At 42.1% G+C, this 16,546-nt stretch overlaps 1 protein-coding gene across 6 annotated transcripts in view; it reads right to left on the reverse strand.

The window, feature by feature from the left end:
* CSMD3 (CUB and Sushi multiple domains 3) overlaps positions 1 to 16,546 on the reverse strand; it is a 969,186-nt gene that overhangs the window by 363,336 nt on the left and 589,304 nt on the right. For all 6 annotated transcript variants that reach the window (XM_083186712.1, XM_083186713.1, XM_083186711.1 and 3 more), the window contains 4 exons: positions 14,999 to 15,155; positions 11,850 to 12,041; positions 8,968 to 9,094; positions 4,927 to 5,129 (listed from right to left, as the gene is read on the reverse strand). In XM_083186712.1, the coding sequence (XP_083042838.1) occupies positions 4,927 to 5,129; positions 8,968 to 9,094; positions 11,850 to 12,041; positions 14,999 to 15,155 (679 nt within the window). The remainder of the gene's footprint in view (positions 1 to 4,926; positions 5,130 to 8,967; positions 9,095 to 11,849; positions 12,042 to 14,998; positions 15,156 to 16,546) is intronic.

Consider the following 16,546-nt stretch of genomic DNA (forward strand, 5'->3'; position numbering starts at 1 on the left):
GGTGAGGCACTTGGGGAAGAGCTATGGTTAAGCAATAGGGAGTTATGGTTATGCTACAGGCAGTAGATAAGGAATAGGGTTAGGTACTAGGGGAAGTGTTAGGGTTAGTGAATAGTGGGTAAGATAAGGCATCATGGGGTTAGGGATAGACTACAGGAGGGTTGGGTTATAGTTAGGCACTAAGGGGAGTGTCAGTGTTTGGCATTAGGAGGGGAGGGTTAGGGTTAAGCTATAATATGCATTAGTAATGTTACATTTATTATACCAACTCTTCCCTTTTAATTCCATTCCTCCAAAAATGCTGCCATATTGCTCTGGAACCTATGGGCAATGGGGAAATATAAAAGCTAGCACTAAGGCGAAGGGGTGACCTAGCTTGAGGGATTGTGGTCATTCCATGTAAATTTTGGGCCGCCATTGAAGACAATGACAATGCTGAAAGGGGACATGGCCACATCATCTTGGTGCACCTCCTTGCACCCGTTTCCCATCTCATTACCCTTCTGCACAACACTTTGTAAATCACATTCTTTAGGAAGAAGAGGTTGTGAGGGAAATCTGCACTAGGTGGGGTTATCTAATTTTCAGATGTATTATGGGTGCGGATAAATGGATTGGGGATATAACTGACTATAGTTAAGGAATAACTTCCGATATTCACATTACAAACAAACTGCTGCCAGTGGCCTAAGGCCTGATAAATGTAATGGTCAGTGGTGCACCCCCGAGTTTTTTATAAGTTTAACATAGGAAACAAAAGAGGAAAGAAACTCGGGTGGGGTGCACTCTAATTACCCCAATCACAAAGTTGTTCAAAAGATACTTTAAAATTAAAGAATTTTTATTGTGTATTTTTTATTATTGCTGAGTGTTACTATAACCAAACTTAAAAGATAATGTTTGGCCTAAGGATAGGTCAAAAAATAGGTCAAAAAAATAATAAATTGATAATTAGTAATCAATAAATTTGAATTAAATCTGTCCTGGCGATTTATTTAATTTTTTCTTTTTTCAGGATTTATCTTATTATGCGTACATATATTTGAGTTTTAAAGGCTGACCATCATATATCCTTATGCCTCTATCCAAAAGGCAGTCTTAGTTTAGTCTCAATCAAATATTGAGATAAGGATTATAATCATAGGTCAGCATAACTCAAAATTTGGGAAAAAGCAAAACATAATAATAACTTTTACATACGCATAAAAAATCATTCACTTAGTGTGCAGTGCTTTTTAATTACATAGATTTTAATTTTTTAATTTTTTAAAATTTTAAGCTTGATTCTCTCCCCTAGCCTCTATATATGATACAATTTATTCGTGCAATTGTTCTGTGGTCAGAATTGGCAACAAAAACTGTCACATGGTAAGACCACTAATATACTTTGTAGCAAAAGCCTTGTTTAATACAAGGAACAGATCACAGTTTAATTATCACTATCTGCAGTGCAGATTTGCCTGTCACGAAATGCTGATAGGATCACAGGCATGTAGGTTATATATCATAAAACATGTAGCAGTTTGTCTATAGTACAATTCACACGGCAGCAGGCATGCTTATATCCAGAGACACAGCATTCATAAAATGGTGCAATCCACAATGATGTGCCCACCTGGATTCAGGTGAAGGAGCAAACTGCTCAATATAATACCAATAAATTCACCCTTAAGTAGAATTAGACACAATGCTGACAGTGCTACACCCCCATTCCAAGCATTTGCGTATTGATTAATGCTCAGAAACCTGTTGATTTAAGAATAGTTAATACACCTAATTGCGTTACAATTAACCCAAAGACATGCCATACACCAAGTCAGCGCTGATTTGCAGTTTAGTGGAAATATAGCAATTAATTGGTTGCACAGGCACATACGTTTTTAACAAGAGAAGTGCTACTGGGTGTATCCCCAATTAATTCTGGGACATACTGTATAGCGCAATCAGTAACAAAAGCAGGTTTAACATATATCAACACACCAACTGTGTCGACAAATAAAGCGAAGGGGGGAGACAATTAGTAGAACAGACATCTGCAGAATGTATAACCTTACAGGTTGCCGCTTTGTCAGAAAGAACAGTTGCTGCAACTAGCAGGCAGGGAAGAGATACGAGCTAATCACACAATGAATGAATGAAAAAAAGGGGGGGAGAGGGACCTCTACCCTGTATGGAGCCAGGCCAGACGGCCGAATCAGGTGCGCTCCACCGGGTGAGAGACCCTCTTTACCTATCCTGTAGTTAGACGCGAGGTCTCCTGCAGCCGCGTTCAGGTGAAAATCAGTTGTCGGGCAGGAGGACGCTCTGCCGGTCACGTGTGCACACGTGGTCGGCTTCTGTGACGCGCGTTTCGCCGGAGCTTGTTCACACAGGCAGCGTATTGCAGCTGCTCTGTTGTGAGTCTTTATATGGGGCACAACCAATCAGCGCTCATTTCTAATCTAACGCTGTATATTCCTTTTTGCTGCTTTACAAATTTTATGGTGTGCCTCTGCTATGTCAATATATGCCTGAGTAATTATCAAATTTAATGTCATTGTCACTTTTTAAACCATGAGCTATTTAAAGGTGTATTACCCTAAAAAAACGTGAAAAATATTTTTTATTATGTTTTATTAAATTTTAGATTTTTTATTTAAGCTTTTAATTGTTAATTCATTATTACATTCCCTGGGCTCCACTCAGCAATAGAGTTCCTACTCATGTAGTACTTCTAGATTGGTACAAGGCTAAGGAATTTGTACTTTTATATTTTTTAGGCTTTTATATATTTTTTTATTATTTTTAATAGTTTATTTTTAAAACTTTATGTTTTATTTTTATTATCATTATTTGTTTTTATATATTTTTTATTATTGGTTTTTGATTTTTTCGGTATATGATTATATATACAATTGACTACGTCATCTTACATTTGCCCCAACCCAATTATATTGTTCATTAGGTTAGAGTCATTCTTTGAGTATAATATATTGCGTTGTTCCAATCTATTATACTCTTTTGCTGTCATGAATTATTATTTTATTTTATTTTAATCAGGAGCTCTGACCAGTCCGGTGAAATCTCACCGATCATCCTAAAACTACAGCCCTTCCTATTGATAATGTGTTTTATAATAAAATGAGTGTAAAGAGACAACCTCTAGTGTTGTCATGATATACATGTGATATTGATAAATTAAGGTGCCCACGTGACCGGCAGAGCGTCCTCCTGCCCGACAACTGATTTTCACCTGAACGCGGCTGCAGGAGACCTCGCGTCTAACTACAGGATAGGTAAAGAGGGTCTCTCACCCGGTGGAGCGCACCTGATTCGGCCGTCTGGCCTGGCTCCATACAGGGTAGAGGTCCCTCTCCCCCCCTTTTTTTCATTCATTCATTGTGTGATTAGCTCGTATCTCTTCCCTGCCTGCTAGTTGCAGCAACTGTTCTTTCTGACAAAGCGGCAACCTGTAAGGTTATACATTCTGCAGATGTCTGTTCTACTAATTGTCTCCCCCCTTCGCTTTATTTGTCGACACAGTTGGTGTGTTGATATATGTTAAACCTGCTTTTGTTACTGATTGCGCTATACAGTATGTCCCAGAATTAATTGGGGATACACCCAGTAGCACTTCTCTTGTTAAAAACGTATGTGCCTGTGCAACCAATTAATTGCTATATTTCCACTAAACTGCAAATCAGCGCTGACTTGGTGTATGGCATGTCTTTGGGTTAATTGTAACGCAATTAGGTGTATTAACTATTCTTAAATCAACAGGTTTCTGAGCATTAATCAATACGCAAATGCTTGGAATGGGGGTGTAGCACTGTCAGCATTGTGTCTAATTCTACTTAAGGGTGAATTTATTGGTATTATATTGAGCAGTTTGCTCCTTCACCTGAATCCAGGTGGGCACATCATTGTGGATTGCACCATTTTATGAATGCTGTGTCTCTGGATATAAGCATGCCTGCTGCCGTGTGAATTGTACTATAGACAAACTGCTACATGTTTTATGATATATAACCTACATGCCTGTGATCCTATCAGCATTTCGTGACAGGCAAATCTGCACTGCAGATAGTGATAATTAAACTGTGATCTGTTCCTTGTATTAAACAAGGCTTTTGCTACAAAGTATATTAGTGGTCTTACCATGTGACAGTTTTTGTTGCCAATTCTGACCACAGAACAATTGCACGAATAAATTGTATCATATATAGAGGCTAGGGGAGAGAATCAAGCTTAAAATTTTAAAAAATTAAAAAATTAAAATCTATGTAATTAAAAAGCACTGCACACTAAGTGAATGATTTTTTATGCGTATGTAAAAGTTATTATTATGTTTTGCTTTTTCCCAAATTTTGAGTTATGCTGACCTATGATTATAATCCTTATCTCAATATTTGATTGAGACTAAACTAAGACTGCCTTTTGGATAGAGGCATAAGGATATATGATGGTCAGCCTTTAAAACTCAAATATATGTACGCATAATAAGATAAATCCTGAAAAAAGAAAAAATTAAATAAATCGCCAGGACAGATTTAATTCAAATTTATTGATTACTAATTATCAATTTATTATTTTTTTGACCTATTTTTTGACCTATCCTTAGGCCAAACATTATCTTTTAAGTTTGGTTATAGTAACACTCAGCAATAATAAAAAATACACAATAAAAATTCTTTAATTTTAAAGTATCTTTTGAACAACTTTGTGATTGGGGTAATTAGAGTGCACCCCACCCGAGTTTCTTTCCTCTTTTGTTTCCTAAATCACATTCTTTACCAAGTCAACAAGAATATTTCATTACTAAGTACTTTAGCTATTGTTACGGTACAATACATAAGATATCAGTGGCCTTATAATTGGATGCAGCCTACATATGTACAAGTTCACTGGCAGTTAAGGTGACGTTCTAGGGCAGTAAAAAGGACTTACTTGAAAACTGAATTGCAAATCCAGATTTGCTGATGTAAAAATCAGTGTCGAACTGTACTGTAACAATATAAAGAGTGCTGTGAATTCCTTCAGGTATGAGAGAGCCGCTAATCTCTTTCAGTAGCATTTCATTTTCCAGAGGTCCATCCCACACCCGTAGAATGTCATGTGATGCCTCAGTATCAAAGGCAAGGAACTGAAGACTGTAAAAAAGACAAAAAAGCAAAGTTGTATGTAACCTCGCTAAGACGTAGCATGATGCATTCACCAGAAAATAAATTCTAGTGTATATATATATATATATATATATATATATATATATATATAAGCATAATACGCCTCATCTCTGAGGTGACATACTACCAGTGATCACTAGAGTCCACTCGATGAACCAAATTACTCATTAACAGAAAGTGAAGTCAAAATTATCTGGTTGGATCAAATTGTCAGGATTTGGGTTAGATTATTGATCATTATATAAGTAATACTTTCAGTGAAATTGGGATTTAAAATACAAATATACTTTTATAGGGTGATATTCTTACAACTCAGTAGAATAAAATACTAAAAAGAAACCCTTTTTTTATTACAAAAATATTGGCCAGAAAAGTGACACACAAGCTTTAAGTGATATTTTTCACCATGTTTATCCCTCTATCAAAGTTCTTTACCGTTAAATTGGAAAATATCTGAGAGTTTAATTTATACTGCTTTTCTTTCCTGCTGTGGTGGTATCTCTGTCCCGGTATCCAAATGATAGGTCAACAGTGTCTAGGTTGATAATCAATAGGTCAACCATAAATGGTCCACAGGCACAAGATCAACATTGACAAATGGTTGCCACATGAAAAGGTCAACGAGATTTATTTTCTTCACTATTTTATTGCTTTCTTTGAACCTATTTATGCATTTCAATCCATGATGACTGTGTTTGGGAATGGTAAAATACAACAAAGCGGGCATCATGTGCAAAGTAAGGCGAGCAAAGTGAGCCATCTGAGGTTACGTGTTCACTAACTGAGGGTTCATGTTGACAAAAACTTTGAAAAACTCATGTCAACTTGCACTTTCTATGTCGATCTTGTACCATTCATGGTCAACATATTCACTATTAACCTAGACACTGTTGTCCCAGAGGTGAATTTAGATCTCATGGGGTCCTAGGCAAGATAATGGTTTGGGGGCCCTCAGAATTGCACTATATTTTTGCTGCTGACTACATCAATACAATACCTTCTACTGATCAGCTCTGTGAACATCAGCATTGGGTGTAAATCTGAATCAGGCTCTAGGTCCTTGGAAGTAGCCTACATACAGTGGATGAAACAGTTTTGTGTCCAAATATTTTTTAACCAATCAAAGAACATCAAAGATATTTTGGAAATGTGGGCAGGTCCATGTGGTCATGAGGTCACGTGGTATTAGCTCAGTACTCCTCTGGAAACATTTTGGATGGCCGGGGTATCTTTATAAGGTGCCCTAGGACCTGCTGGGCCCTAGGCAGATGCATAGGTTGCCTTGTGGAAAATCTGCCTCAGCAAAGTCCCTATGAGTCACATCCCTCTGCCTCCCATCCATTGCTCTTGCAATACCAATCCCTTCCTTCAGGGGGCATGTGTGCACAGCAATAGTAATATTAAATAATGTGAAAGCTGCTTTTTCACATGAAATGGATACTACACAAATCAAACTTAAATGAACAATATACATATATCAAGTTCCCCTTTATATATACAATGTTAATTGTTCCTTTTTTGATTTGATGGGACTAATTCCGACCTGATTGTATGGCAGCAAATTGGCACGGCTGCTGATTATTGATACACATGCGTATGGGCCATAGTATGTATGAACATCCAACGATGACATCCTTCTACTTTGTCAATCTGCAAGCCATTCACAAGATGATAGACAGTAAGTAGGCGTCTGGGGGTGGAAACCAGTCGTGTAGTGGGAGTGCAAAGAAAAATGCAAGTGTGCGTAAGAAAACACTGGGGGTGTCCGGGAAGATGCTAGGCATCCCTGAGAGTTTTAGGGGAGGGTGTGATGTCATCTCCAGGCCAGATATGTCTTTTTTTATTGCACGCCCAGTAAGTCTTCTCTGAGCCTGTGATAACTGGTGCCCAGTGTAAAAACCATTAGATACAGTAGCAGGGGCAAACGCAGGATTTTCAGAAGGGGGTTTCCAGAGGGGCGGAGCAAAGCACGGAGATGGACACTTAGGTGACCCAGTATATGCTTTGATGTCCCGCGGCTGGTAGGGGGTATTATATCAACCGCTCAACATGTAGGGCCTGGATCAGTAATTTCCACTAATTACCCCTTTACTGCACAGATGGTGGGAGATGGGGTGGGAGAAGGGGGCATTGGGCTGAATTAGGGGGCCCTGATATATAACTTCCAGGGTGGTAGAGGATGTTTTATATGCAGAGGAGGGGTGTATAGTGGAGTGGGCTTATTATTCATAATTTTCTGGTGGGAGGACAGCTTGCTTGACTGCAGATATCTCCAGTTCCCAGAAATAGATTTCTTAGATTTTAATGGAATTAAAAACTAGAGAATCCCACCTACTAAATGCTATTGGGGACTAGGGGATCAGAGTTCAGGAGGCAGAGCAATCTGCCAACGAGTATATAAAACAACATGCCAGGTGTGTGGAGCTGGAGCAGTAACCAGCTGCTGGAAGGCTGATATCTCTGGTTCTGGGAATAGTAGAGACAAGCTACTAGTGTCCTTCAAAGGTAGAGAGTCCCAGCTTTTGGAATATGCCCTCAGAAAAACTCTTAGTCAGACAGAACCTGAAATATATGACTGGGAAGTGCAATTAACAGGCTTGGATGGGGACCACTGCTTTGAAGTCAGATATCTCCGGTTCCCAAGGTCCGATTTTAAAAATTCTTGTACTCCTGGAAAGAGGGGACCCTCAGCTTTCAGCCTAGGTCCCTTAGACTCCTGGGGGGGTTTCTGGGTACTCGGAAACCCCCCCTGCGTTCGCTACTGAGTAGTGAGCCTGATACAATGGGTTTTGGACCTTATTCTGGTCCATGCACACCCATGCTAATTTGCATCGGTGCGCCATGTTTTACAAGTGCGCAAGCGCATGCACATTTCTGTGCATGCCCCGGGTGCGAGCAGCCACGGCAAACATAGTGTTCACCGGGCACTCGCACCCACCAGTGCAGGCGGGGGGTGTGGGGAGGCCGGCGGATGCGGCCACGGGTACGCCCAGCCTTTCATGGTAATGACCCAGTGACATGGATGTCATGTGTAGGCAAATTCGGCCTGCGAAGAGGGTCGGCGGCATGTGCGAGCAAGTGGCAGGCTTAAAATAACACTCAGCACTGCAAACGTATTATTTCCTCATTGCTGTATCCACCAGAATAACCTCCTAGAACTGTAGGCGTACACATCCATTCGCAAATATGATCACATTAATTCACAAGGCTGGGTTTCATTGTAGCAGGGTGATGACTTAACTAAACTCTGGCCACTGAGAATTCGTGCCTGTGTGATCAGGTCTGAATTACCCTTGATGATTGCACAGAAATTGATGAGATACATAGTTAGTAATGTTATGTATGCACCTTTTGTGGCACACATGTTATGCTTTGCAATTAGAGCAGTGTGATTCTGACACACAGAAAGGAACTGTACTTACATGCTGCATTTATGCATTCTGGGCGTAAACTGGCATTAATTAAACAGGACTCACTCGAACACATTTTATGCGTTTAATAGGCATATACGTTAGACGGAACACTGCGGTACCCAGCTGGTAGACAGTTTATGCTTTTAATAGGCAAACATGAAATGAAACACTGCAGGATGCAGCCAAAATGTCACCACAATCTATGTAGAAGTACACCCGTGCTGTCCAATTAGCTGAAGTCACTGTTATATAACGATAACTATTAAAAAGCAAACAATGCAGAACAATAATATGAAATGATAAACAGTGTTCAGTTCTGTAGTGTAGTCAACTTTGGAAATTAAGTTTTCACTAATTGCAAATACTGTATAAGAGAATATGTAGCGCTTTACCTTACAATGTTGCCCAAATCCACTTCGATTACCCACGTGCAGCGCAGATTATTATCGTACGGAAAAGGATATCCTGGTGATAAAATTCTGCCAGAGGATTCGCCTTTGAAACGGCCACCGCATTCAGCTAGTAGAAAGCACATTGATAACGCAATATATGGAGTTATGAACAGCGCAATTAGAACTACTGTAACATTGTATAAAGAAACTCACATGATAAACTAGACTCACACTGACGAAGCTTCTGCAAGGAATGGAGGCAGAGTTGGCCCTAACTGATTTGATGCCTAGGCAAGATTTTGGCTGATGCCACCTAGTACCGCTGCTACAGTTGTGGCCAAGGCACGCCGAGATGCTGTTCCACCAGCCGCCAGATACGGGCGCCTGGCATGCCAGCAGAGCCAAAGAGAATGGCTCCATCGCTGGCCTATCACCATGGCCATGCACTACAGAACATACCTACTATAATTCACAAAGGCCCTTGGAAGGATAAGCTGCTGGGGCTGGGCATATGCAACAAACCTCCTCCATTTTTGGTACTCCCGCTGCTGCGCGCACTGTCTCTGCTACCTCCCACCTCCATTCTGCCACTCCCACTGCTGCTGACTCGGTTCTGTGAGCTTCCATCTGATTTGAGCTGAGATCTCCATCCCCAATAGGCAGCTATAGCTGAGCTGCTGTTCACCTGCCAGGTGTACCACGAACTGCCACTGCCCGTTGTCAACCTGAACAGGCCCTAGGCTTTTGGCATTCATGTCCCTAGGCCAGGCCTGGGCAACCTGTGGCTCTCCAGCTTTACAAAACGACACATAGCAGCATATCTTGCAACAGTTTTAGCATTCCCTAATAGCAAAATGGTGAAAGGCATGCTGGGACTTGTTTCACAACAGCTGGAGAGCCACAGGTTGGCCAGGCATGCCCTAAATATTCCAGATGCCCAAAGCATTTGCTTAGTTTGCCTATGGCTAGGGTTGGATCTGAACGTAGGGGGAGGTGTATGAAGAGGCACTAACAAGCCTCTGTATGTATAAAAGTACTGTAGATTATGGGGCAGATTTACTCAGCCAGGTGAAGTGATAATGTGACTGGTACTTTATCACTAGCCAATCTGCTCATAACTGACAGCTTTTTTCAAATCCAGTCTGTAACGTGACAGTTACGGGCCATTTGCATACCTGCATGGCCCATTCCATTAGGTACAAAATGCTCTGTTCCTGGACTTCCCTGCCAGTGGCATTTGCAGAGGTGAGGCTGCAGCACAGACCAATATTCAAATAGGGGAGCCACACCTACTGCCACCTCAAACATTACTGTCCTGGACTCACTGACTGTTGATGTGACCCCCTCTTTGAATTTTGGACTGTGCTGGAGTCCAACCTCTGTAACTGCCCCTGGCAGGGAAGTCCAGGAACAGAGCATTTTGTACCTAATGGAATGGGTCATGTTGGAGGGTATGCATTTGGCTGGTGATAAAGTAAAACAAATCTAATCACTTCTCCAAGCTTAATAAATCTGCCCTAAGATAACCCAGAGGAAATAAAAACACTTTTCTCTATGTGATCTGCAAGCCTCAAACGGTATCACTGCCACCATGGCAACTGAACATCTATCAAATATCTTAGATGCGCATTTGTTGCTTATGTTTCAGTAACCTGCTGCAGCAGCTGCTGGGGTACAGGCTGCTTACATGTGTGATCTTGTGTGTGCACAGTGGAGCTAGCCAGGAGGTAAGACACAGCAAATCATCACTAAGCTATTGCGCTATGGCCCCGGCAGGATTATCAAAGAGGGAATTTTCACCCCCCCCCCCCCACTTCAGCAGCTGAGATGTTGACACTTTGGACAGGCACCCTGCAGTATAGAACAGTGACAGTGTTAGGCATTTGTACTAGCTACAGTTATTTGGTAACCACCTTGCCTGTTTGGTTCCCAAACATTTCTTAATTGTGGTGCCCTAGAGGATTAGAATATTTTTGATGGTCAAAAGTTTCTTATTGAAAAATATTAAATTATATAAATTGTGTTTATAAAAGTTACATCTGTTTACCCACATATTTTATGAGTGAAAGCCAGAAGAATTGGTTTTGCCTATTACATTGACCATAGATAAGATGAATTGGTCCTGGATAGGGTGACCAATACCAGGATCGGTGGTATTCCTGGATTTGGCCCTAATATAGCCAGGATTCCACGATTAGCCTTCACATGCCCAATATAATGCCAGGCAGCATCTGAGCACCGACTACAATGCTGCTTGGCTGCTTCCATCCCCGGCAAACTCTGAGCATCCTGGCCATGGCACCTCTTCACCTGCCGCACCGCTCAAGGCTGCACTGTTCCAGGCTTCACCTCTCCGCAAGCCACACCGCTCCCGGTCATACCTCTCCGCCTACCACACAGCTCCAAGCCACACCTCACCACCCGCCACACCATTCCTTACTGCATCCTCTCCATCTACTGCTTCTCTCCATCCGCTGCACCTCTCTGCCCACCACACCAACCACTGGCCAGCCCATGTGAGTATACCTGCAGCGTGGCCGGTTGGGTGGGGGGCATTTGAAATGTATTTAAATGAATGCACAGATATTAGGGTGTCTCAATTCCTTGTATACCGAGAATCCCGGAAATCAGCATTTTTCAATCCCAGGATTGAAAAAATGCCGCAGGCTTGGCCACCCTATTCCTGCGCCATCCATTTTAAGGCAACCCTGAAAGTTCTCCAAGGCACCCCAGGATACCCATGGCACCCAAATTGGGAACCACTGGTGTAGACTTTATCTGTACTGGGCTACCTCACTTTTAATTGCAAACATATTGTCTATGCGATGAGTAATGTTTTGATAAAGAACACTTTGTGAATAAAGTAATAATGAATATTTTACCTATACAAGATGGCAGAGGGTAATCCCATGCCCTTCTCTCTCCAGTCATGCACTTTAGCAGGCTGCTCCCATGCAGTGTGTAACCTGGGTTACATCCGTATATTATGGTGCTGCCAGCGAAGTGTCCCTGGTCACTGATTTTGTAGCCAAATTGGGGCACACCAGGGTCTTCACAATGGGACAGTTCAAAACCTTAGAAAGAGAAAATAAGAAGCACAAATGTAATTATTGTGAGCAACACAAAGACAAAATATTTACTATCCTTTAGCTTTATTACACTTTTGTAATATACCAATCAATATAGAAAGCATTATTGTTAACAGAAAGATGTGCTTATGTAGCCCCAGCATACTGTACTCTGTAGAGTTCCAAAATTGGGGATTCATTATAATATTAAATGAGTTGGGTACACAATCACAGCAGTTAGTTTCCTGGTGGAACCCGACCGTCAAAATCCTGATGGATCCATGTAAGTATTTTACCGATTTTTCACACCTGCCAATCAGAAAAAAATCTCTGATTGGCATCCTGATGATTTGAATCCCAAAAATGCCTGGAAAAGTATTCTTACCATCCCACCCCACAGCCTGACCGTAACCATCCCACCCCGCAGCCTGACCATAACCATCCCACCCCACAGCCTGACCGTAACCATCCCACCCCACAGCCTGACCATAACTATCCCACCCCACAGCCTGACTGTAACCATCCCACCCCACAGCCTGACTGTAACCATCCCACCCCACAGCCAGATCATAACCATCCCACCCCGCAGCCTGACCGTAACCATCCCACCCCGCAGCCTGACCATAACCATCCCACCCCACAGCCTGACCGTAACCATCCCACCCCGCGGATTCAGTACTGAATCCCGGCGGTCGGGATCCCGGCGTTCAGAATCCCGACGCCGGAATCCCGACAGCCAAAATCCCGACAAGGGGGGGACGTGGATCGCCACGCAGCGGGCCCGGTACCTCGCTACGCTCGGCACACTAATTTGTTCTCCCTCCAGGGGTGTCGTGGACACCCACGGAGGGAGAATGTGTCGGGATTTCGGCGGTCGGGATTCCGGCGTCGGGATTCTGAATGCCGGGATCCCGACCGCCGGGATTTTAACTGCATCCCCACCCCGCAGCCTGACCGTAACCATCCCACCCCACAGCCTGACCGTAACCATCCCACCCCGCAGCCTGACCGTAACCATCCCAACCCACAGCCTGACCGTAACCATCCCACCCCGCAGCCTGACCGTAACCATCCCACCCCAGAGCCTGACCGTAACCATCCCACCCCGCAGCCTGACCGTAACCATCCTACCCCACAGCCTGACCGTAACCATAAAAATCTGTGTGAACCATCATTTCAGATAAGACTGATCCTATGACAGTACAGTGTTTTATTAAATGAGTGCTACAGTTCTTGTACTGTTGTTTGTTAAACTGAATAGAAAAGATTACTGCAATCTATGTGTTATACTGTACAGTATATACTGTATAATGTGTTATATAATTTCTCAATTACCATCAAACATGAAAAGAAGACATTCAAACTCTTCTTTATTTAATAAATGACAAGTATATTACTTAAGGGGTGTACACACAATGCAATTGCCATGCAATTAGACTCCATTTCGATCAATCGGGATCGAATAGGGATCTTATCACACATATCGGTACTATATCTATATAGTACAGATATACAATAGTACAGATATAGCACAGATCATTAATAAATATGTACCATATAGTCTTACATGCACAGTCTATTTTTCTATTCAATATAGACTAAACGGTAGCTCGTATCGGGATTGAATTGGCATAGAAGGCGGCTGAAAAAACACTCGATTTAGATTTGATTTTGCATACATAAGCAAAATCAAATAAAAAAATAGACTAAATGGAACGAGTCCACACCCTATTACATATACATGTGGAGTATCCATTATTCAGGAAGCTCGGAACCACAAGCATTTTGGATATTAATTATTCCGTATTTTGAAATATCTTATATCCCATTGAGGTATCTTGAGGACGGGACCCATGTTTGAACTCAAAATGCATTTATGTTGTATAAACACATCAAACGCATGAAATGCTCACAAGTATATTTTATTTGTTCCAGAAACAAGGGGCGGGATTCAAGTTCACTCGCAAAGAGCCGTATTGGCGAATTTATGCATGTACAGACCGGCAGTGCAAGCGCTTTCAGCGGGTATTACACTCGCAGAGGCATTTGCACACAGCGCTGCGGGCAGGGGGTTGGAGCATGGGGACGCCCAACGGTGGAGAGGGACCATCAAATGATTTCACCTGCTACCGGCTGCATGCGAGGAGATATGTCAGTGATGTTTTAGCGAACACACCCTCTATCCACGCTAGGCGGGGATCTGTGCAGGATGGTGTGTGCTTTTCTTGGTTTGGCGGGCGACACTTACCCACAAATGTAGCGTGTGGGTCTGAATCAGGCCCTTTGGGCAGTTGTTTGCAAAACCCCTTTTGTTTTTGAACTGTCATCAACCAACGAGAAAATAAGAGGGTCAACATTTACACTACAAAGGCTGCTGAGCTTGAAGACAGAGGTGTTTGACTGATAATGTATTTATTTATTATTTATTAACAGTTTCTTATATACTGTAGCGCACACATATTCCGCAGCGCTGTACAGAGAATATTTTTAACATTCAAATCAGTCCATGCCTCAGGGAGCTTACAATCTATATTCCCTACCACATATACACGCAGACACAGACATTCTAGGGTTAATTTTGGTTGGGCGCCAATTAACCTACCAGTATATTTTTGGATTGTGGGAGGAAACCGGAGTACCCGGAGGAAACCCACGCTGTTAGGTCCATGGTGAGAATCAAACCCATGACCTCCGCGCTGTGAGGCAGTAATGCTAACCATTGTGTCTGATACAGTAGACACATCTAGAACATAATAAAGGATCTTCTAAGCTGAAATCTGTTTTTATAAAATGTGTATTTTTCAGCACTCAGAGAGCAGATACTGATTTTAATTTATTTCACATATAAATTAGGGCAACATGACTTTCCTTATTTCTGCTGTACACATTTAAGTGTTTTTTATAAAAACAATAACAAGCTGTTACAAGTCCCATTGACGTAATGTTTTAGAAACGGTACTCACTGGTGTAAACCAATTGGAATCCTTCATCATTCACTTCTGAGTCTGAGTTAAATTCCAGCCACAGGTGATTTGATGTACTACTCAATGTCAGTCCCCTCAAAGACGACCCAGTAAAGGCTCCCAATAAGTGGGCGGTATTGCCTCTCCCATCGTATATCTGTAAAACAAAGACCACAGGTAAGCATTATAAATGTTGCAGAGAAATGTTGCAGACTGATATAGTAAAGATGGGGAGATGGATAGGTATCATTCAAATATCCTGTAACTGGTCAGAAGTCAAAGGTCACAATAATGTAGGAAGCGAGGGGATGTATGTGAACACTTCCCCTCACATGCGTCTACAGGGGAGAGGAATCATTTCATGGCCGCCAACCATCAAATTATTTCTCTCCCCTTCGAAAAACAAAAAGGCAGAGTAAACTGACTTTTTTCCCCATTGGTATCCACCTAAAGGGGGCAGGTGCTGATGTCATGGGACATAAGCCCGCCCTTGCTCCTAGGTGAATGCCCAATGTATTCATGGGGACGCCCAGAAAATACTGGGCGTTCCCCTGTTGCCACCCCCTGCATGCCCCCCCCCCCTCCCCTTCCCGCGTGAAGGCCTCGGCAACTGTGATAGTCGCCAAAGGCGTTCATACAGCGGCCCTGCACGTGCACAAATGAGCGCATGCACAGAGCCGCACCATTGGACCCCATCGCGGTTACGCTGGGGACTGATCAGTACTGAATCAGGCCCAAAGTGCCAATGAATCAACTGTCATCTTTCAAACAGAGCTTGTTAAATGGTGCTTGAAGCTGATTGGTCAGGACTAACCAGGGGAGGTTCCAGAGGTGGATATACAGTACAGCACAGTCTATCATTTAAAAAGGAGAACCACACCAACTGATGGTAGAAAGACTGATAGCCACAGAGATCTGATTTATCACTATTGTCTAATTACAAAAACATTACAAAAATCAGTCACAGTGCTTTTGAATATTTATAACTTATAATATAATATTTATATAATTAAAATGAGCATTCAACCTTATAACACCCCTGACGTCATTTATAATGAAATATAAATGACTAATTACATCCTCCCAAAAAAAAAGGGGAGCATAATATGAGCATCTCAGTACAAAAGGCAAACAATATAATATACAGTAGAGACAGCATATCTATATAGTGTACAGTCCAATAAACATAAATCAGCATCAGAAAGGAGGGGACCCTCTCTCAAGTATAGCCGTATTATGCCATGTGGTTAAACAGATGGCCTTCCTTATAGGATCATGTTCATCCAAAGTTAGGGTAACAATGTAAGGTTGCCATATATCAAAAAAGTTGGAGGAGCGGGATTCTACATAAAGTGCATTCTACCCAGTCCATATGGTAGGAGGAATATTGCCAATGCCTTGATTTTGCCAAAATTAATAAAAACTCTGATATTGCATGAAAGATTGATAAAGTCTGGAGTAGATCAGGCATAGCTATTTTGGGATACTCAAAATTCAACAGAAGATCATCGGCAAATGCCGAGACATTGATCTCTGTATCAGCTAAAG

The sequence above is a fragment of the Crinia signifera genome, chromosome 5 (assembly GCF_055691185.1).
Source record: "Crinia signifera chromosome 5, ASM5569118v1, whole genome shotgun sequence".
Lineage (NCBI taxonomy): Eukaryota > Metazoa > Chordata > Amphibia > Anura > Myobatrachidae > Crinia > Crinia signifera.